Source organism: Bos mutus, chromosome 19 (genome assembly GCF_027580195.1).
Source record: "Bos mutus isolate GX-2022 chromosome 19, NWIPB_WYAK_1.1, whole genome shotgun sequence".
NCBI lineage: Eukaryota > Metazoa > Chordata > Mammalia > Artiodactyla > Bovidae > Bos > Bos mutus.
Window position 1 is genome coordinate 31,262,137 of NC_091635.1, and position 22,630 is coordinate 31,284,766.

The window sequence follows — 22,630 nt, forward strand, 5'->3', positions numbered from 1 at the left end:
TTGAAGGTCTTTGTGAAGATTGAAGGCCTGGTGTAGCCAAATAAATATATTTAAAAAATGCTGAGGCCAGCTATTGTCCAGGGATTGTGCTAAGGGCAGAGGACATAGTGATGAACATACACAATCTCTGCCCCTTGGAGCTTTCAAGCCTGTGGCTGTACCACAGGAGACCCTCCAATCTCTATTTCATACTCTCACTTGACCCTCCAATTTCTATTTCTTACTCCCACTTCTCCTGAGTTCTAGACTTAAACTGCAGTCACTGATTACACATTTTCCCCTCAGGAGGCCTCAACTTCACTTTGTTTAAAACCCTATGGATTCCTTGTCAAAGCCTGAGTTGAGTAGTTTGAATAGAATTCCCCTTTCCTATTGTCATGACTAGGTGAGCTAGGGGCTCACCTCTTCCTAAAGACCTCCCAGACTCTACCTCAAGGTGCTAAGCTGAGGAGTCTTCCTCCAGTTGCTCCCTTCCTCTCTACCCCCAGGCCCCCCCACAGCAGACCTCTATCTAAGTGCACAGCTTCAGTTAAGAGGTGGGTTGGGTGTGTGATTTGCTTACTTTGAATCTCTGATCCTCTACACAGAGTCAGGCACAGGTGGATTCTCAGCAAAAGTCTGTGCAAAGAATGGTTTCCTGGGATTTCGCTGGTGGTCCAGTGGTTAAGAATCTGCCTGTCAATGCAGGGGATATAAGTTCGATCCCTGGTCTGGGAAGATCCCATCTGCCATGGAGCAACAAAGCCCATGCGCCACAACTACTGAGCCCACGCTCTGGAGACCATGCTCTGCAACAAGAGAAGCCGCCACAAGGGGAAGCCCGTGTACCACCACTGGAGAGTAGCCCCTGCTTGCCACAGTTAGAGAAAGTCTCTGCATAGCAATGAAGACTCGGTGCAGCCAAAAATAAATACATAAACAAAATTATTTAAAAAAAGAGAATGGTTTCCTTATTCCTCTCACCCCGCGAAACCCTTCAGATTATCTCCCATTTTGGGCATCAAGTTCATACCTTGGTGTCCAGACTCTAGGATGGCCAACACAGTTCTGCATGTTTGACCCATCTTCCTTTCCAATCTCTCATCTCTTAATAAACTCCTCTCCCTGGTTTCTTCATTTATCCTATCATCCCAGTTAGAGACCTGGGTCACTTGCAACCTCCTCATGTCCCCAGCTCCTGACCTTCCCACCACTATTAATGACCCAGTGCACATCGTTTCTCCATCCCCACTGCCTCTCCCCTCTTCCGACACCAAAGTCAACACAAACCCAGGACTCATGATCCCCTCAACACTCGGTGCTTGAGTGCTTTGCATGCATTCAACCCTCAGGGTCACACACTGCACAGGTGGCCATGACTCTCCTCTCATATATGAGGAAGTTTGCTCAAGTCACACAGCTCTTAAGAATAGCACCATGACCTGAACACAAGTCAGATCGGCTCCAAACCCCATGGTGCTACCCACTGTGCTGGCTGAAATTTCTCTAGGCCTTTAGCTGATGTAATACAACATAGGCTACTGATCCACATTCACCCTGACCCCGGCTCCAACCCGGGCATTTCAATGACTGCAGAACAAGCCTGTTGCATCACACCTGCTCACATCCAGACTCTAGGGTGGCCTCAAAGATCCTGCATAGTCTGATCTCTGCCTTTTTTCATCTCCTGGTATCCAGTTCCCTGCCTTGCCCCAAGCTCAAGAGGCCCTGGAGCGTGGAGGGAACTTTTGTGCCTCAGTGCCTTTGCACATGCTGTTTCTGATACTCAGAAAGTCTCTCTCCTGATAAAAATCCTACTCATGCCTGACAGCCCAACTCAAATCTCCATTGTCATTATCTCTGTGACATACCTGGCTGTCTAACCCAAATTTTAATTTTTAGTTGACTCATTAGACTCAGGGCCTAGCACAGAGTAAGAGTAAGTGCTGACAAATAATAAACGCTAGAGAGAGTGTGAAGAAAAAAAAACCCCTCCTATGCTGTTTGTGGGAATGTAAATTGGTGCAGTCACCATTGAGACCAGTATGGAGATCCCTTTAAAAACTAAACAGAGTTACCACAAGATCTTACAATTCCACTGGAGAATGTCTGGAGAAAACTCTATTTTGAAATGATACCTGCACCCCAATGTTCATTACAGCATTCACAATAGTCAAGACATGGATGCAACCTAAATGTTCATCAACAGATGAATGGATAAAGATGGTGTGATACACACACACACACACACACTGGAATATTATTCAGTCATAAAAAAGAATGAAATAATACCATTCACAGTAACATGGATGAAGTGAGTGAGTGAAAATCTCTTAGTCGTGTCCGACTCTTCACGACCCCATGGACTATACAGTCCATGGAATTCTCCAGGCCAGAATACTGGACCACTCCAGTATTCTTAGTCGTTCCCTTCTCCAGGGAACATGGATGGACCTAGAGATTATTATACTACTGAAGAAGCCAGACGGAGGAAGACAAATATGATATGACTTATATGTGGAAACTAAAAACAAACAAACAAATGAACTTATTTACAAAACAGAGACTCTCAGACACAGAAAACGCATTGTTACCGAAGGGGAAAGCAACTTCCCTGATGGCTCAGGTGGTAAAAAGCCTGCCTGCAATGCAAGAAACCTGAGTTTGATTCCTGGGTTGGGAAGATGCCCTGGAGAAGGAAATGGCAGCCCATTCCAGTATTCTGGCTTGGAGAATCCAAAGGACAGAGGAACCTGGTAGGCTACAGTCCACGGGGTTGCAAAGAACTGAAAAGGACTGAGCAACTAACACTTTCAGTTTCAAGGGGGTGGGTGGGTAGGAATAACATGCACACTGCTATATATTAAAATAGATAACCAAGCAGCTGTAGAGCACAGGGAACTATACTCAATATTTTGCAATAACCTATAAAAGGATCTGAAAAAGAATATATATATATGTATATCTTACTGAATCATTGTGTTGTACACCTGAAATTAACACATTGTAAATCAACAATACTTCAATTAAAAATACAATAAAACACAGTTCTCTAAGATAAAAAAAAAGAAAAAAGAGAAGGGGATGCAATAAACATTGCAGGAGTGATTTAAGATCTCTGCATCCGTTTGTTTGTTGAGGGGAAAGCTGTTCTCTGGTTGTTGATTTTTGGCACGTTTTGAAGGCTGGCCCAAGTCGTCCTGGGAGAGAAAGTTCTGAGAAGAAAGCCGCCAATCCGGGGGTGGGGGAAATCTGGGCCCCCTTGTTAGACACCTGGGAGATCCAAGGCCCTGAAGGGAAACCATCTTTGTTCAAGGGCACAGAGAGAAGTGCAAAGCACGACGAAGAGGATCAGTAAATATCTGTTGAAGCACACTGCTTTTCTCTGCAAAAGCCTCAAGCACCAACCACGGAAACACTTGATTTGATTTGGAGCGGGGGTGTTTCCTCTGCAGTTTGGGGTAATTCATATATCGCTTCCTGGGCACAGGGCCTCTACTCTGTGTGTCCAGAACGCCCTTACCCCTCAGTGTGCACGTGTATCTGTACACGCGCGCACACACACACACACACACACAGAGTCGTGCGCTGCGCAGGGCCAACGCTGGGCGTGGTGGCCAGGGTAGCACCGCCCATCATCCGCGGGGACCGCGGGGGTCTGGCTGGGGGTCGACCTTCCTCTCCGGCGCCCGCCCGCCTCGGCCGATCCCCGCCCCCCGAGCCCCTACCTCACTTTCATTTTTCCCGCCCGGCCCCGCCCCTGCCCCGCCGCGCGCCCGCCCGCTCCCACCTGTCACCCCCATGCTGACCGAGACTCTGGACTCTGTACCGGAGGCGGGGAGCGGGCTGGTGGCTGCTGCCCCTCCGCCTCCAGTGCGCTCTTTGGTGACAGGCTGTGGGGAGCGGGAGAGATGCGGGGAGTGCGGTGGGGTGGGGTGGGGGGCGCCGGTGCCTGTGATGTCGCGGCCTCTGTGACGCTACCCCCGGCGTGTGGCTGGGCTTGGCAGTTGGTGGAGGAGTCTTCCAGAGAAGGGGGCTCCTCCTTGCCCCGCAGCCGGAGCTCCTCCTTGAGAGACATCCAGGAGGCGCTGCTCTCTGCTGCCGGCCCAGATGGGTAGACGATGGAGACTGGTAAGCCTGAGGTCTGCTGGGCTGAGCTTTGATCTGCCCTGCGCATACTGGCAGAAGGCCGCTGCACCTTCTGCGTGCCCAGGATCCTCCAAGAACCTGCTGAGCTTGCCACCTTTGCCCCAAAGTGTACACATGTATCTGTGCATCCGAACTTGGACATAGATTCCTGTTGTAGAGCCAGGTTAGACGAGGCACCCTGTGTGCCAACGACGTCCATCCTCAGGTTCTGTCCCAGCGCGAGGGAATGTACTTTGGGAAAGTCATCTCTGAGCATGTGCAGACACCCAGGTGGCTGGAAAGGCTGGCAGTTCAGGCCCACTCCCAGTCCAGTTCCCTGGGAGCCAGGCCTCAGGGACAGAGGAGTGACTGGGACAGTCTTGGTTCTGGGCATGCAGTTTGCCTCCACTACCCCTGCTTGGTCAGTACCCAGCCCTTGGCACCCTGCTCCTTCTCCCCTCAGTCTGGCACCGTTCGGCCAGGGACTTCCCAGCTGTCACCACGTGGGGCATCTTGTCTAACTGGTCTGAATGGATAGCCCAGAGGTAGGACTGGAAGTGTCACTGGGAGGAGTGGTGGGAAAGGGCTGAAAACAGTCTTTGTCCAGGGTGGGGCAAGACTAGATAAGATCCCATCAAGAAGCCAGAGGGAAGCAGCTGGTAGGATGTGAGGTTCAGGCACAGGCAGGCGGGAGTGGAGACAACCACAGCCCAAACACACTTGTCATTATCTCAAACTTTATTGCTTGCAAAGTTTTCTACCATGTCAACTCTGCAGTGCAAAGGCTGCAGTTCTTCACATCCTGGGGCCGGGAGTCTCTCCTTGGGGAGGAGTAATGGCTAAATTGTGGATAGCTGGGCAAAGGTCACCTGGCAAAACGTGGGGATGAGCTTCTCCCCAGGTGGGATCTCAGGGATACCCCCTTACCCCACAGCAATTCACAGTTGATTAATGCTACATGAGTCCTGATCAGCTGCCCCCCGAAAGAAGAGGCTGGCCTCGGGGGGCACATCTTAAGGAAATCTGGAGGACGTTTGAGGGGTCACATGCATGAAGAAGGGTCAAGAGCTCAGTCCCTTCCCCCCATCTCCTGGCTTGCTTGTGCCCATGCAGAACCGCTGGCCTGCCCTCCTGGAGGGCAGCCATGAAAGTGCTTTGAGGTCATCAGAGTGCAAAGTGCAGCAGGCGGTGCCCTGGAGACCAGGGCTGGCAGGGTGAGTGAGTGTCCCGGGAGGCTTGTGTGAGGGTGTGGAGGGCCGGGGCCTGGGTAACAGGAGCGCCTGCGTCGGGTGCTTTCTGCGGAGTCGATCGTGCTCTGTCCTCAGAGCGTTCCTGTCAGGTAGGTCTCATGTCACCCTCCACTTCCACAGCTGAGCGAGCTGAGTGCCAGCTGGGCAGGGGCAGTGCTGGGCCTGCGGCTGGGCTCAGGGCCTGCTGCTCTGGGGCAGACTGGTGGCTGGTGGCAAAGGGGCACGTGCTTGGGGGCTGAGAACCGTGTCACTTGAATGCCTTCTCTGGTTCTTCTGAAGCTGACCTCAGCTCAGGGCCTGAGTTGTGGCACCCTGAGAAGTGGCATTCTCTCCCAGGGAGACCCCCATGTCAGGCGTCTCTCCCTCCCTGGCCTGAAAAGCTCCTAGTGCTAGAAGAGGGGTTGATGGCCAGGCAAAGCTGGACAAGGGGGTCAGAGGGGCCCCTCCATGAACGCGAGGGGAGGCACACCTGCCGCCCCAGTCCTGGCCTGGGCCTGGTTCGGGGGTCGTTAGATGCTCACACCTGCCTGGAAACTGAGGGACAGCTCACCCACCTCTCCTGACCTGGGCCGGAAGCCGCTCTCCCCTGACTGCCAGCAGGTGGTCACTGATCCTAACTGGGTCAGGCCAGCTTGTCGGGACCGAGGCAGAGAAGACCCTCTTTGTTCCTCGTGGGAAGAGGCCTCCTTTCTTCCTCCTCCTCTCCGGTGGGCTCAGGCAGGACCCGGGTGGAGGATCCTGGGAGGTGTCCTGCTGGCGCCACCTTACTGCTGCCAGCCCCTGGTCCCACCACTGAGCCACGGGCTGGCAGAGCTCCGGGAGCAGGCAGAGCCTGTGTCTCAGAGCAGCACTGAGCACCGAGAAGGAAGGCCACTTCTGGCCGACTGGAGCCAGTGGTGGAAGGCTGCTTAGGGCCTGTTCTCCAGCTGGCCGTGCTTGACCCTCCAGCTCCAAGCGAAGCTGCCGTCTGGGGCCAGGGTGCACTGCAGGTCGATGCCTGAGTCCGGCACCTCCATGTCGTAGCGCACGGGCTGCCCGTCCTTGGTCACCAAGCTGAAGGCTGCAGCTGGGATCTGGGGGCAGAGCAAATCAGGGGGCCTGAGAGCGGCTGGGGTGCTGAAGGGTCCCAGCAGAGCAGAGCTGATGGCTTCCTGCTGCACTGGGAGACACTTCCCTACAACGCAGCGGGCAGCCTTGGAGTATTACCTGCCTTTCATTCTGGAAGACTTGAAGAATCTCACCCAGCCCAAGTGGGTGGGGATCCTGAGGACCCCTCAGTCACCACTGCCAGTCTTGCCCTGGGACCCTGGGGGGCAGACATTACAGGGCCAACTATTCCCTCTGGTGCCATTTCTACTTATTCAAAAGCTTCCTTCCCGGAGGACTGAGCTGGGCACACTGGATTCTGAGAGTCTGCCCCTCAGCAGGTACCCGCCCCCTCACCTGGCTGCTGATGCCTGTTGCGATGTCTCCCACCTTGACCCGGTGGAACTCCCGGATGTGCAGGTGTTCGCCATTGAGAGACTGTATTTGGACTTTCACACCTAGAAGTCAGGCAAGGTGACCATAAGGAGAGTGGCTGCAAGCTCCCTAAGGTGCCCTAGGGAGGGGGAAGCAGGGTGGCTGAAGAAGCTGCAGAGGCGGCTTTAGGATGGAAGGGCTGTAATGTTATACCCCTGCTAGCTCTTCATGGCCATGTTCTGTCAGTACCGGAAATCTGGCCTGCACAATGCAAAGGGCTAAGCTTGGCTCCTGTGTGGAAGCAGTATTCCAACTTACACACAAAAAGCAGAAAGGAACTGGAAACAAAGATTCTTAAATTGGTTTGTGGGCAACTTAGATGGTAATGTTCCCTGAGGTGGGACAGCCTCTGGCCAGGCATGGGGCTTGATGCCATGAGTCACACTGGCCCTGGAAAGGCCAGGGAACTGTGTGCTAATTAAACCCTTGTGCTATTAAAATCACAGAATGACCTCTGCAACCACACTTGAAAACAAAGAAGTTCCACATGTGCTGTCTTTCTTACCCTCTGACTTCAAATCCCAGAGGAGGATCTCAGGAAACCTATTGCTAAGCTCTTTTTTCTTCTATTTTTTGGCCACACCCCACGGCACGTGAGATCTCAGTTTCCTGCCCAGGGATTGAACCTGCACCCCCTGCATGGAAGGCAGTCTTAACCTCTGGACCACTGGGCAAGTACCTCTTGCTGCGTTCTTGATTAAAATGCTCATGGGCTCCTGTTCTTCCCTTTCCCTTCAGAAATTCAGGCTTTTACTCCAAGCCAGGAGAGACTGCTCTCCACCCGCAGCGAGGCTTCTGGGACTCCATCAGCTGCCCATGAGGGGCCATGGTCCTTCACTGCTCGGTAAGGACAGGCTCCGAGTTTAGTTTACTCTAAACTGACTCAGTGGCCAGGCACCTCAAATTCTGGGTGCCAGGTAGCTTCCTCCTCTCCCTTCCCCACTGTGCCCGCCCCTCAGACTCCCCAGTCCCAGGCAGAGGTCAGGGGACTGTACCGTTGAAATAGCTTGGTGTGTCAGTGGGCCGCCCCCGGGCCAGCACCATGTTCCAGCTGGAGCTGCGGGCCTCTGCCTGGCTGCTCCACGAATGCACGCCGGAACTCAGTGTGTCCCGCGAGCTCTGAGAAGCCTTGGACGGGTTCTGAAACGAGAGTGGGCACAGACTCAGGTCCCTGGGCTCAGGGAACCTTCTCTGGCCTTGGTCTGCTTTGGTGAGGGAGTGCTCCTGGCTCGGGCTGGAGCGTGGCTCTACTGGTCACTGCTGGGACTCAGCACGGGGCTGAATTCTTGAGGGGCCCCAGGGCTGGAGGAAGGTGACGATTATTCTCTATGGGGACTAAAGCCCAGCCTTTCCCCTCACTATCTTAGTCGCCAAACCAGTCCTGCATTCCCAGGTGTGCTGGAGATGGACTGTTTCATTCTGAGAAACCAGGACCCCCCAGCCCCAACGAGGACTCCTCCCATAAGAAAGGGGCGACCCTATCACCTGCCCTTTACCCTCTGCCTGCACTGAACACCTCCACGGGGTGGACACAAAGCCACCAGCCCTGTGCCCGGGCTCCTGGTCTGTGGCCCACTCACCTTCTCACTGTCATCTGACAGGGAGAGGCTGTCGACGCTGAGGCACGAGAGGATCTGCTCCTGCTCCTCCAGGGAGAACGGCTGGGACAGGCTGTTCAGAAATAACTCTGCAGAGAGAAGCAGAAGATGGCTGTGAACCGGAGGGGTCTGGGCTTGCTGCACAGATCGCTGAGCCCAGGGCGGGGGCTGGCTATGGAGAGGATGAAGCCAAGGCCTTGGGGCAGCGCCCAGGCCTGTGTCCAAGGCCCTGGAGGCCGCAGCTGCCCATACCTATCTCCAGCTGCTGTAGCTCCTGTTCAGGAAAGGTTGCCTTTCGCTCGGGTGAGGTGGGGTTCCTGGCGGGGGCAGGATCCAGGGAGGACAGGGGCAGTGGGTCCCATGTCCCAGACTCCTCCTTGCCCCAGTGCAGGCTGGGAGACTTGCTCTGCTCTGGGGGGTCTGGAGGTGGAGGAGGCTGGAGCTTAGGGGCCCCGCCTGCTGCGTCCTTAGCTGGCTGCAGCCCTGGGGCCCCTGGTGAGAGCTCCCCTGGCGGGGCATGCAGGGTCCGCTGACGGTGGCCTTGGCTTGGTGGTGGGTGGTCTTGGAGTGGCAGTGGATGTCTTGGTTCTTTGTACTCTCCTCTCCAGGGACTCCTCAGACCTCCCACTACAAAACAGAGAGCACACGCGGTGAGGAGGGAACAGGCCAGGCCGGTGGCCTTTTCTGAGCAGAGGAGTGGCAGAAGTGGGCAGGGAGGGTGGTCCCTCGCCCAGCCAGGACACGATTTCAGAGGGCGCTGCGTGGTCTTCACAGGAGGCTTCTTCCTTAAGGGGGGTCCTCTCATGAAAATAGAACAGTATTTCTTTTATTCTATTTTCCTTCCAGGTAACAGTTGCAAATTTAAAAATTATAGAATTGGCTCCAGAGAAGGGCTTTGTTAATATTAATTGTAATGTTAATATTACAAAGGGAAGATTTAAAAATAGCTCTGGGGTAATGCCCACTCATAGCTTCCAGGAGAATGGGCCTCGCTGACCCTCTGTATCTCACCCTTCCCTTCTTGACAGTCAGTGCTTCCTGAGGGGGCACTATTTCTCGGGAGTGGGGAGGAAGTTCAGCCATTTTAAATGGGGGGCCATTTAACTACCATCTACGTTTGGGGTGCGGGCCAGGCAAGGCCTCTCTCCTGTTTTACTCAATCCCTATTCGTTCTCCTCACTGCCTTTCAAGCCCTGCCACTTCCCTCCCTCGCACCCCGCTGATGTTCTATCTTCAGTAGACATCAAAAGTGCAATATGTCACTTTAGGTTTCACTGAATTCTTGCTAAGTGTGTGTTGTTTTTATTTATCGATTTTTAATTTACACAACGGCACTGTATTCTAGGCCTTGCTCTGTGGGTCCCTGCTTCACCAGGCACTACAGTTTTAAGATCCAGCCAGGCTGCCCTGTGAACACTGAGGCGCTTGTACTGCTGTGGGTGCTGCGTGGAGCATCCCGCACCCCACCCGACCCCATCCCACTCCCACCACTGGCCTCTTCGTGTTCCCAAGGAGGGACACCCAACTGCGCCCATCTCTCCCTCTCACAAATGACACTGCAGTGTACACCCCCAGGTGCGTCCCTCATGGATCTGGGCAGAGTTCCTTTGGCAGTGTGCCCTGGAGTAGGGTGCAGGGTCCCAGGTCTGCAGACATCTGTCTGAGTGCTGCCGGGTGCCCTCCAGCAGAGCCTATGGGCCACTGTCCCATATCCCCACCTATAGTTGGCACCGCCAGCTTTCTGACTTTCTCCCACACAAATGGCTAGAAAGTGATACCTGGCTTTATTTCACACTCTCTGATACTAATGAGTTCAAGCCCCCTTTCTATGTTGTGAGTTCTTTCCCCCATCTCCTGAGCATGGCCTCTGCATCAAGGTACAGTACTAAGCACTTGGGCTCACATGACCTCAGTCTTCCTAACAGGCCTGAGGTTGGTGTCATGCCCATGCTCTAGATGGGGAAGCCAAGGCTCTGAGATGTTGAGTATCCTGTTCTTGACCACCACACGACCCCACCGCCTCTCACTCCCTGCAGCCAGCGCGGGGCTCTTACCGTGCTGCAGTGCCAGGCTGACCTTCCCCCCCAGCTCCACTGCAGATGCTCGGTGGACCGGCTCTTTCCTGAGCCCCTCCTGGATGGCCTGGGCCGTGAGCGGGGCACAGGAGGGCGGGATCTCCCTCACAGGTGGAGGCTCACTGGCAATCTGGGAGTCAAAAGGCAACATATGAGACTCGCCTCCCCATCACTTCCTGCCCCTCACTTCCTTTTCTTGCTCCTCCCCACTCTCCCCTGTCCTGCTGTGCTGGGGTCAGTCAAAAGGACTAGAATGGCCTGGTCTAGAGTGAGGGCTGGGACTTTTCCAAGAAGAAGGGAAAAGGGGGTTAGGTAGGGCAGAACAGAGCAGGAGGCGAGGCGCCCATAACCCCCAGGCACCCACAACCCCCACAACCCTCAGGAGGACAGGCGGGGGTGGCCTGGGGTGTGGACACAAGAGAGCCCTGAACCATGAACTCAAGAAGACCCTTCACCCAGGATCTGCCCTCGGACCCTAAATTTGGGTAGCCAAGTATTTAAGTCAGGATCCCACATTTCTGCTGAGGCCCTTGCTTGCTCCTGCCGCCACTAAAGAGCGGCCAACACGGGAGGCGCCACCAAGCCCGCAGCCTGGGCCCGTGGCCTGCTGGCCGTCCCAGGGGCTCTCACGGACCTTGAGGCACAGCGGTCCTCGGAAGTACTGGGTCCAGGGGTGGCAGCCGTTGAGCATGTGCAGCATCATACAACAGCTGCTCCAGACGTCCACCTTGGCATCACAGGGCTTGCCCATCACCACCTCTGGCGCCATGTGGGTCTCTGTCCCGGGGATGTAGTCCCCTGCAGAGGTGAGGTGAGGCAGAAAAGGCAACTGTGAGCTCTGATGGGCGGAAGCCTCGGCTATGACCACCCCAATCAGTTCCTGATATACCTTGACTCTGTCTCAAAGTACTGTAAGTAGAGATAAAGCCTCCAGGTCCAACTTGCTGGGGATAAGCCAAGGTGGGGATTGTGCTGGGGACAGGAACAAAGAATATATCATCTAAAACAAGGGCTCTGGACGTCTGTAGTGGTCCAGTGGTTGAGAGTCTGCCTACCAGTGCAGGGGACACAGTTTGATCCCCAGTCCAGGAAGATTCCATAGACCATGGAGCAACTAAGCCTGTGCACCACAATTATAGAAGCCTGCACTTCGGCGCCTGTGCTCCACAAGAGATGTCACCACAATGGGAAGCCCAGCCCGCACACAGCTAAGAAGAGTGGCTCCTGCTCATTGCAAATGGAGAAAGTCTATGCAGTGACGAAGACCCAGCACAGCCAAAAAATAAACAAACAAATTAATTAATTAAAAAACCCACTGGCTCTGCCCTTTGGATCAAACTCTCAAAATGCCTTCTAAAAGGGGGGAGGGATTAATAGTATGATGTTCCTGAAATTTTAGTAACTTAAAAAAAAAGGAAAAAAAACATATGCATAAAAGACTAGAAAGACTGATGCCAGATGTGAGGAGTATTATTTTTCTGGTGGTTTGTGTTTCTTATTTTTGTTTAGCTCTACTTTCTGTGAAAGGTATTAGAAAAGATATAAATGTATATATTATATAATAATATATATTATATTAATATATTATATAATTATATATTGTATAATATTAATAATATACTGTTAATATATGATATTTATATATAATATAATATGTATAAGATATAAAAGATATTTTATAATATAATAATAACACTATAGTTATTTCAAAGTGGAAAACAGGTATCTGTGTTCAAATTACATCTTCAGAATTATCAAGAGTCCTTTGACAACAAAGAATCACTTCTAAAAGATTGCTTTTCCTTTGGTCAAAATGAAATAATTTTATGCTAACGCTATAAATAAAAAAGCAGGGCACAAAAAGTGTGTTATGATGACCTTAACTATATACAGCAAAGTATCAAAAAATTATGAATAAGGAAAGACCTGGAGGGAATTATCTAAAATATTCATGATTATCTCTCTGGGCAAGAGGAATGGTAAGAACTTTTACTCCCCTTCCAAACCACTTAACACTGTAGTTATCCAATATTTTACTGCAGACACAGATTAATAATCAGAAAAATATAAGTTAAAAACAGGCATTTCTCCAGCTAGAAAGCATAGGCCCTTTGGTCAGCCATCTCATTCTGCTTTGCAAAACCGTGCTCTCAGAGGCGAGGGAGGGCTGAGCTCACAGGCTTGGAGCACAGCTCCCCGGGAAAGGCTGGCCAAGGGGCCTGGAGCCCCGGGGGTTTGGGGACAGCAGACCTTGGACCTTGGGTGTGGCACCCAGCCTCTTTTGTTCCCTCCTCTGTGTAACAAGAACATCAGAAGCAAGCACCTGACATGCATGATTGCATTTAAGCTTAACAACAAAAGCCTCATAACCTAGGGTGGTTGTGGGGCTTAAGAGTCTTCATGGACATAAAGTGCTCACATCTCTGATTGCCATTAAGGAAGGTACAGGAAGAGGCGCAGGGCTAACGCTTCGTGAAGGCTGCCCAGCTGTTATCTTTGGGGGAAGGGGTAGGGGGCAGGGCATACCTGTGAGCAAAGACTTCCCCAGGCCGTTGGGCTGAAGGCACACAGCGTGGCCAAAGTCGCAGAGGGCTGCGCGGCTCCCATCACTGGACAGGAGCACGTTGTCGGCTGCCAGGCCACCCCGGGGAAGAAGAGGAACAGGTGAGTCACCGAGGGCCCCGGCCCAATATGAACCTCCGGCGGGGCAGTTTTCTGGCTGACCCTACGTGGCAGCTGCAGCTTCTGATTAGTTTCATTAGTCATGGAGGGAGGGGGGGGCGGGGATCAGTTCAGGCTGGAGGCAGGCAGCAGGCAGGCTCTCAGAGGGTAGGGGGATATGGCCACTCAGCCTTGCTGCCCTTCCCTCCCATGGTCACCAGTAAGTAGGAGCTTGATTAGTGTTTTCTGTGGGCATCACCCACTGGAAATCACAGTGCCAGGCTGAGGGCTGGGAGAACACATTCTCCTCTCCTGCTGGCTCAGCCCACCCACCTTGACGGAGGTACAGAAGATCTGGGAGGAAGCAGGCATGATGGGGTGAGGAAAGAGCCCAATAGGGACCAGGGCCATGCATGCCCTGAGCCTTACCTTTCACATCTCCATGTAGAATCCTGCGGGTATGGAGGTATTCCAGCCCTTCCAGCGCCTGGCCCAGGTAGTAAAGGGCCCGGTCCTCTGGCAGACAGCCTTTCTGCTTTATGAGCTGGCCTAGCGAACCACCTAGGAGATCAATGGCTGGTCTTTACATGGAGCTTTTCCAGGCCTCCAAATCAGCCAAGGGCAAGAGACTTCAAACGGCAGGTGGTAGAAAGCAGGCCTTTCTTGCTGATGTCATGAGGTCAAGAGTTTAAAAATGGATTGACTGGGGACCAAGATTAACCTGGGCAAGACTTGGAGAAACCCTTGGCTCTGACTTTGGAGGTAGAAAGAGTGGCCCCTGGCTCCTTACCTTCCAGCAGTTCCATGAAGATGTTGACCCAAGGCCCTTCCTTCACAGCTCCATACAAAGGGACGATTCTGGGGGAGGTCAATCCCGCACATGCCATCAACTCCTCTGCCCGAAATACTTCAACTCGCACCTGGAAGGGCCCAGCGGTGGGTGGGAGTCAAGTTGAAGGTCCAGGGCTGGTTCCCTGGGTTCCTATCTGGACCCTTGGAGCTCCCTACATGGAGACCATGGATGGGCCCGGTGATGATTCCGAGGCCAGGCAGGGCCCTGAAGGGCCTGCTGGACACTTAGAAACTAAAGTGTGAACCCTGGGGCGCTCAGGGTCAATGCCTAGTACTTGACTAAAGTTCTACAGTGCTGATGTTTATGGAAACAGTCATACAAAAACGACAATCCTTATCCAGGCCCCTGGCATGCTGCTCACCCTCAGATCTGCTGAACACAGAACTTTCTTTCCCCCAGCTCAAATGTCTGGACAGTTTCTAGGTTATGGGACCTTTTGTTTATCAACATCCACGTCTTAAAATGTTTCTGTACCCAGAGCTGGTAGAGCCAAGATTCTGGCTCTGTCAGTGCCTCTGGATCCTCAGCATCCTTCTAAGCACTTATTATTTGCTGATAATTGTTTGCCTTTCCCCCTGAGGCTAAAATGTCCATGTAGATGCGACAGTGCTTGTTTATTCTGTTTGCAGCTGTTTCCCCAGGATCTGGGCATAGGAGAGGATTCTCCTACGGGGAGGGGCTTGGCCCAGGCCCTGTCTGCAATGGACTGGCAGGCTGGGGACCACCCACTCCTCTGCAGGGACCAGCGTGACATGGAGGGAAGAAATAGGCCTTAGATACAAGCATCCTGGGCTGAGACCCTGGCTCGGCCGTTTCCAAAGGTGGATCACTTCCTCTAAGCTATGTGTCTCCATATGTGAATAGTGGGGGCAGTGGCCTCTGCTCCTGTGTAGGGTAGGAGTTTGGAGGGGTGATAACCAGCACTAGGCCTCAGTGGGTGCTCAGGTATGGCAGCTCCTGCCTTCTCCCTCCAGCTCAAATGAGAGCCGCTCAATAAATGCTTCAGTTCAGTTCAGTTCAGTTGCTCAGTCGTGTCCGACTCTTTGCGACCCCATGAATCACAGCATGCCAGGCCTCCCTGTCCCTCACCAACTCCTGGAGTTCACTCAAACTCATGTCCATCGAGTCAGTGATGCCATCCAGCCATCTCATCCTCTGTTGTCCCCTTTTCCTCCTGCACCCAATCCCTCCCAGCATCAGAGTCTTTTCCAATGAGTCAACTCTTCGCATGAGGTGGCCAAAGTACTGGAGTTTCAGCTTTAGCATCATTCCTTCCAAAGAACACCCAGGGCTGATCTCCTTTAGAATGGATTGGTTGGATCTCCTTGCAGTCCAAGGGACTCTCAAGAAGTCTTCACCACAGCTCAAAAGCATCAATTCTTGGGCGCTCAGCCTTCTTCACAGTCCAACTCTCACATCCATACATGACCACTGGAAAAACCATAGGCTTGACTAGATGGACCTTTGTTGGCAAAGGCACTGGAAAAACCATAGGCTTGACTAGACGGACCTTTGTTGGCAAAGTAATGTCTCTGCTTTTGAATATGCTATCTAGGTTGGTCATAATTTTCCTTCCAAGGAGTAAGCGTCTTTTAATTTCATGGCTGCAGTCACCATCTGCAGTGATTTTGGAGCCCAAAAAATAAATGCTTATACTTCCTATAATAGAGACTTGTTTTTCCTTTCGGCTGCAGTTGGCTTGCCTGTTAGCCCTGAGAAGTGCCACCAGGGGGCGCGAGTGCTAACAACACTAGCCAGGGAGCAGTCGGTCAGGGTCTGGCAGTCTTCGGAGACCTGCTGACTCGTGCGGCTTTTGGACTTTTGCCTGTCAGTGGAAAAATCTCTCTTCTGATTACTTGCAGAATATCTGGTTGATCATCTTGCACGAACTTTGACTCTCTGTCAGTGTTTCCAGCTCTGAACCTGAATTGGGACTAATCTGTCGACAGGACTTGTATTAGCAAATGTCTCTCACCCTGTTGTTCCCAAACTGTGAGGTGAAGCGCACACCACAGAGAACTCACAAGGGGAGCAGTGATGGTGACATCTGGGGACGCCACCTAGACTACTAGCTTAAGATACTTCGGTTTCAATAGCTGCACTGCATTCTTTTGAGGATGTATCTTTAGGAAGGTGGGTTTTTGGAGGCTGCTGTGACAAAAAGGTTCTTTAGGGGGATAGTGTGGAGCAGGATGTGAAGGGGATGGTGTCCAGTGATTTCAAAGGTGGAGAAGTGCGTGCCCAACAGGATACACATTCCATTAGTAATTATGGTTGTTTAAGAAGGAAATTTATCTTTCAATTTATGTGTGTTGTTATGCAAATAGTTACTAGATTGTTAGGATAAAGACTTATTACTTGACCCAATTATTTAACAGATGAAACTTGCTTTAGGGGCACCTTGAAAAAATGACATGAAGGGCTGTGAACCAAGGAAGTCTGGAAGCTTAGGCTTTAATTCTGAAGAAATCCGTAAGTCTTTCAGAGCACCCCAGTGATATTAAAACCCTTCCCAACCACTCTGATCAAAGGGAGTTGGAAGGGACACTTCAAAACACAAGGTGTGTTAGAAGTCTGGGCCAGCCCCAGGGAGAGCAGGCTGAAAGGATGCTCTCAAGGGAGAAAGGTTGCCCTTCTAATCCAGGCCAGCTGCCCATCTGGCCACCTTTTCTCTCTGGACTTCAGTGTCCTCATCTGTGCAGTGAGGGCTGGACTCTGATGAGGATGTTAATGAGAACTAATATTTAATGCCCACTTAACAGATTCCAGGGACTATGCTCAGAACTTTATTCATTGTTTGCATCTTACAATAGCTTCGGAGGTGATATCATCTCATTTTATAGACAAAGAAGCTGAAGATCAGACCGGTGACCTGTTCAAGGTCACGGGATAAGAAGGGGCAGAGCTGAGGTCTTGGGGGGGTAAGCCTCACTGCAGAGCTGCCAGCTCCCTACCTTGCTGAAGGCCGTTCTAGGGGTATTAGCTTTTACATCCTGGACATTTTTTTTTTTACTGAAGTTCAAGACCATGCATGCCCAGGTGGAAGCATGGTCAGCAGTCACCTAACCGCCAAATCCACAGGCCATTTCCCTCTGCTTAACTGCCCACACGCTTTATACCAGGGGTCTCTCTTTCCTTCTTGAACACTCCCTCTGGTTTTCTTTAGTATTCATATTCATTTCATCAGTAAATATAGGGAATAAAAGCAATTCTATAAGTTCTTTTAAAGATCCCAGGAACAATAATATGTGAGAGGCATACAGTCTTGTCCTTTACTTCCTCATCATCATGGAGACAGTCTCCTCTTGGTCCTTGTCCTGATTTCCTCAACACTCGTCCTGGCTGACTTTACCCACGTGCTCGGCTGATGGCTGCTTCTACCATCCTTCCACCATGTGAGTGTCCACCCCCATTACAATCCGAGCTCCTTCAGGTCAGGCGTGTGGGCCCCACACCTCTGTCCCCAGCCCGGGCCTAGCATCCGGCACAGAGCAGGGGCTTGGTAACAACAGCTGGCTGGACTTGGCCAAAGCCACTCTAATCCAGATCAGGGCAGAGCAACAAGAGGCTCCTAGAGCTCCACGCTCCAGCCAGATGTGCTCAAACGAACAGTTCTTAACCCTCTGTGGGCCACAGAGCCCTGTGAAAATCTGGTAAATAAAAAGTGTGTGTGGGCCCATCCGCGCCACTTGTGGGATACAGTTCCAGGAGGTCATGGGTCTTATGAATGAACCGACTAGGATTAGAGCTTCTACACTGACTGTTAAAAGGCACTAGACAGGTGTATATGACCAGTGAGGAAATCTGTCCATGATCCACTGCTGCATGGAAAAACATGGTACAGAACAAATGAGCGCAGCCTCATTTTAATAAAAGTCATAACTACATGTTTATATCCGCATATCAAAGGGTGGTTACCTCAGAAGAGGACTGGGGGACAGAGAGACTTTTGGTTTTTGGGGTACCATTCTTTTATAATGAGTTTCTATTAATTTGAAAGTAAAAGTAAGATAAAAAAAAAATCTTAAAAAAACCCCCAAAACTCGACATTAAAGCCTGGGTGTGCAACCAATTAGCATCTGACCTGGGGCCAGCGGGGTGCTGACATCATCATGTGATGCTCCACATCCTGGATCCTCCCTGGGGAGCATCAGAGGGTATGCAGACTTGCTCTGACCCTGTGTGCACTTTGACCTCTGATCCTTGGCCCTCACCCTCCACCCCTACCCTCCTGGCAGAGATCTGTTTCTCAGATCTTCCAGATGAAAATGCTAAAGGAAACCTTCCTTACTCCCCTCCCCTGGAGAGAAAGGAGGGGTGGTGTGCCTGACCAAAGGCAGCTGTGTGGGCCACCCAAAGCCAACCCTGCTGAGGTCCTGGATTGGGGGGAGGCAGAGGTCCGAGGGGCCGGCTTTGGGGGGCTTGAGCAGCAGGTCTGGGCCTGGCAAGTCCGTGCGTTGTGCTTGGAGCTTGTCTGGCTGCCCTGGGGAGGTGAGGAGTGGAGTCCCTGTCCTCTTCTACTATATTAGGGTTGTTTACCTTGTTGCCTGGGACTCTGAGAACCTCAGCAGCGCAACAGCTGAGAAGCCTGGTGACTAAGCTCCCCAGCACAGGCGTTCATCTCCAGGATACTTCACACTCTCTTGCCCTCCTCCCACCCGCCTCTCAGGAGGGACAGCTGAGCCTTCTCTGGTGGCCTGGGGAGGGGACTGCAGCTGAGGCGGTCAGGCACGTGGCCCTGGCATCCCAGCGGGAGATGATGACCCATGCTGGCAAGAACTAAGCACGTGCTTCGGTCAGTGGTGGGGTGGGCAGGGGTGGAGCCGGCTTATTTGACACAGTGTGTCTGAAGTTTGGGGTAATACCTAAGGATAGTCCCCGCTCTCAACCCATTGCCCCGAGGCCCAGACTCTCCAGCTGTAACACCTGGTCATGCACCAGCCATGGAAGCCAGCCCTGTTCACATCGCAATCCCCTCACCCCTTAAAGTTGCAGGCACCCAAGACAGTGGTGCCAGCAGTGTCCACTCTGCATGGGGCCCGAGCAGGCTGTACCTGCCTGTTCTGGCTATTTGGTCCCCTTCCTTCGGGGAATCAGAGTGTGCTGAAAAAAAGCCATCTGAAAACAAGGTCCATCTTTGAATTAGCTTATTTCACGCTGCCCATGGGCCAAGGAAATGGCCCATAGAAATGTTTCTGATTTCCACCTTAGGAAGTCTTTGGGGCTAGCCCTTATTCTTAGCTGAATTTAAGGTCAAGGGCAAGGTGGTTTCCAATTAAGGTGAGGGGAAGAGTCGGGGTAGAAGAAAGGAGGAGAAGGAGAGGAGGGCTGACACCCTCCAAGGTTTGCTGGGCCTGGACAGTGTGATTTGACAGAAGGAGGCCTCGGGTCCAGGCCCGGTTGTGGGGCTGTGGGCAAGGTGCAGACCCTCTCTGGTCTCCAGTTCTAACATCACGGAGATGAGGGAGTAGGAGATGTGACTCAGGCCCCTGCCTCTAATTAGAATCCTAGAAGCTCGAGTCTTCCTCCCCTGCCCCTTCCTGAGGAGAGGGTCAAAGCCAAACTCTGTAGTTGGATAAACTTGCGTGCTTAGTCACTTCAGTCGTGTCCAACTCTCTGCGACCCTGTTGTCCATGGGGTTCTCCAGGCAAGAATATTGGAGTGGGTTGCCATTTTCTTCTCCAGTGATAAAGTATGAAGTGAGTGAAGTGAAGTCGCTCAGTCGTGTCTGACTCTTTGCAACCCCATGGACTGCAGCCTACCAGGCTCCTCTGTCCATGGGATTCTCAGGCAAGAGTTCAGGGGTGGGTTGCCATTTACCTGGGGCTCTCACTAAGTCTCATTGCCTCATATTGTCCATCTCCCAGGACTGATTACATCCAGTCAACAGGAGGCAGAGTCAGATCTGGCTCCCAAAGGGCTCCTGTCAGGGGGCTTCTCTTAGGGAGGCTCCTGTTAGGGGGAGACTGTGCTCTTGCTATTACCTTGCTATCCGCTGTGAAGTTTAAGAGTTTCAGCTCAGTATGAATTTTGTGACAATCCAATGATCTTCCTGGTTTTGACTTGCCCAAGGGGCCTGGCATCAGGAGGGGCCCAGGCTGCACACACAGCCTCACGCTCCCTCTCACATAGACACACACACCAAGTGCGGCTCACAGGCGGGGACATGTGACCAGGACTGTCTCCCCTTCCAGTGCCAGCTGACCCAGGGTAGCCAGGATAGCCAGGCTCCGTTAAAGAGAGTCAGACCCATGACTAACCCTGAAAGAAGGCAAAGGGAAGGCGATGGGCCTCGGGCCGCTGCCCTCCTCAGCTTCGGAGCCCAGCATACCTTTTTGACGGCACACTGGAAGCCGGTCTGCTTGTCCTCCATCCTGTGGACCTCTCCAAAGGAGCCTCTGCCCAGGCAGGGCTGGCGCGTGGCCCAGTGGACCTCCTCTCGGTACTCATAATCCACCGGCTTGAGTTTCTGGAGTTGGCAGGAGAGAGAGGCCGGTTTCAGTGGCCAGGGCAGTGGAGGGATGAAGGTTACAGTGAGGAAGGCTTGCCAGCTGGTGGCCCGTGCCAGGCTGCTGGGCTGAGCTGAGCCCTCGCAACAGAAGACACCAACTGGTCTCAGGCAGGGCTTGGGGTCAGCAGAGGGTGGGGTGGGGTGTGGGGGGACAGGACTACCAGAGAGGGGGTGATAGGAATCAGGCGAAGGCAAAGGAGAGCTTCATGGTCTGCCTGAGGCAATCTGATCCTTGCAATGAAAAAACCTCCTCCCCAGATTTGTGGTTGTGGGACAGAAATGAAATTGTCAACGACCTTGACCGTGAAAAAACATGACTTCAGCTAAAAGGTAAAAGAAAGGGAAGGACAATGAAGAGGGGCAGAGGACAAGGGATAATGTCAGAGATGGATGGGATTAACAGCCAGAAATCTAAGTTTGGGAAAATCATGTAATGTTACAAAGTTATCCAATAAACTAGAGAGGGAGAAACAAAGCTATGACAAACCTAGACAGCATGTTAAAAAGCAGAGACATCACTTTGCCGACAAAGGCCTATATAGTCAAAGCTATGGTTTTTCTAGTGGTCACGTACGGATGTGAGAGCTGGACCATAAAGAAGGCAGAGAGCCGAAGAATTGATACTTTCAAACTGTGGTGTTGGAGAAGACTTTTGTGAGTCTTCTGGACAAGAAAGAGATCAAACCAGTCAATACCAGGAAATCAACCCTGAATATTCATTGGAAGGACTGATGCTGAAGCTCCAATACTTTGGCCACCTGATGCAAAGAACTGACTCATTAGAAAAGACCCTGATGCTGGGAAAGATTGAGGGCAGGAGGAGAAGGGGACGACAGAGGGTGAGATGGTTGGATGGCATCATTGACTCAATGAACATGAGTTTGAGCAAACTCTGGGAGATGGTGAAGGACAGGGAAGCCTGGTGTGCTGCAGTCATGGGGTCACAAAGAGTCAGACATGACTTAGCGACTGAACAACAAGAGGAGGAAGGTGAAGGAAAGGGGGAAGAGAAGATGGGCGGCCCTGGAGGCGGAGGTGGAGGGGGTGGTGATGGCATGTGTCCATGTGTTTGGGGACTACTTGCCTCGATGAGTAGGACCCCCTCGCTGTCCTCAGTTTCGGGGCTGGGCGCCTGGGGCCTGGAGCCCCCCACTGACCAGGTCTTGGCCAGGCTGGCCAGGCTGTGGGCCTGGCCGGAGCTCACGCTGCCTTGCAAGGCATGTACCAGGTACTCCTCCACGGACAGCTTGTCCCTTGAGCCACGAGACGGGAAGCTGGGCTTCAGGTGAGGGCTGGGCAGGGGCTTCTGGCTATCTGCACAGGCCAGTCTGCCCAGGTGAGGGCCAGGCAGGGGCTGCTGGTCGTCTACACAGTTTGTCAGCTTGCCAAGGAAGAAGGACTCTAGCGGGTGAGGCTTCCAGGGCTGGAGAGGGTGGAATGGGAAGGGGTGAGGCAGCCTGCTGTAGGGGAAGGGCTGGGGCAGGGGGCTGGCGTCCTGTGGGTGGTGGACTTTCCACACGTGGTTCAGACACTGCAGGGGGCTGATCAGTTTGTGGAGTTCTGGTCGAGGCAGCGTTGGCCGCAGGCCCTCCCCAAGCTTCTTAAACCAGAGCTGACCAAGGCCCGGCTCCTTCAGAGGCTTGGTGAACTGCGGGGCATTTCTAACATATGGGGGACCCAGTGGAGGCTCATCTTCCTGCAGGGGAAACACAGCATTAGGACACGGAGCTGCGGTCATGGTGCAGTTCTTCTGCAAGCCCTGAGCCGGGCACGGGGACTGGGGTCGGGGGAGGCCTCACCTGCACTGGGACCGTGCAGCTCTCCTGCTCGGGGGTCCTGGGGAGGGGTTTGGCCAAGGCCACCCCCGCCTGAGCCGGGGACTTGGAGCTCTTCTTCTTGCGTTTCTTCCGGGCTTTGCTGCGGCGCTTCCCCTTCCAGCACACACGGGCCATTTTGCCCTCAGTCGAGTGGGCCACATTGTTGGGGATCTGATCAAGACTCTCGGACTGGCTGTCAGATAGACACAGACACGCCGTCTGGGTGTGAGGAGGTGC

The 22,630-nt window shown here is 52.7% G+C and overlaps 1 protein-coding gene across 3 annotated transcripts in view; it reads right to left on the reverse strand.

The window, feature by feature from the left end:
- Positions 1 to 3,816: 3,816 nt before the first annotated feature.
- Positions 3,817 to 22,630, reverse strand: part of MAP3K14 (mitogen-activated protein kinase kinase kinase 14) — a 44,674-nt gene continuing 25,860 nt past the window's right edge. The window contains exons 4-16 of one of the 3 annotated variants that reach the window (XM_070389980.1): positions 22,376 to 22,586; positions 21,661 to 22,272; positions 20,397 to 20,534; positions 14,003 to 14,132; positions 13,642 to 13,773; positions 13,078 to 13,182; positions 11,186 to 11,349; positions 10,531 to 10,681; positions 8,729 to 9,103; positions 8,459 to 8,565; positions 7,874 to 8,018; positions 6,801 to 6,901; positions 3,817 to 6,430 (exon numbers count right to left, since the gene is read on the reverse strand). In XM_070389980.1, the coding sequence (XP_070246081.1) occupies positions 6,266 to 6,430; positions 6,801 to 6,901; positions 7,874 to 8,018; positions 8,459 to 8,565; positions 8,729 to 9,103; positions 10,531 to 10,681; positions 11,186 to 11,349; positions 13,078 to 13,182; positions 13,642 to 13,773; positions 14,003 to 14,132; positions 20,397 to 20,534; positions 21,661 to 22,272; positions 22,376 to 22,586 (2,536 nt within the window). In that variant the 3' untranslated portion in view covers positions 3,817 to 6,265. The other 2 variants (XM_070389979.1, XM_070389981.1) reach the window with 2 other exon arrangements.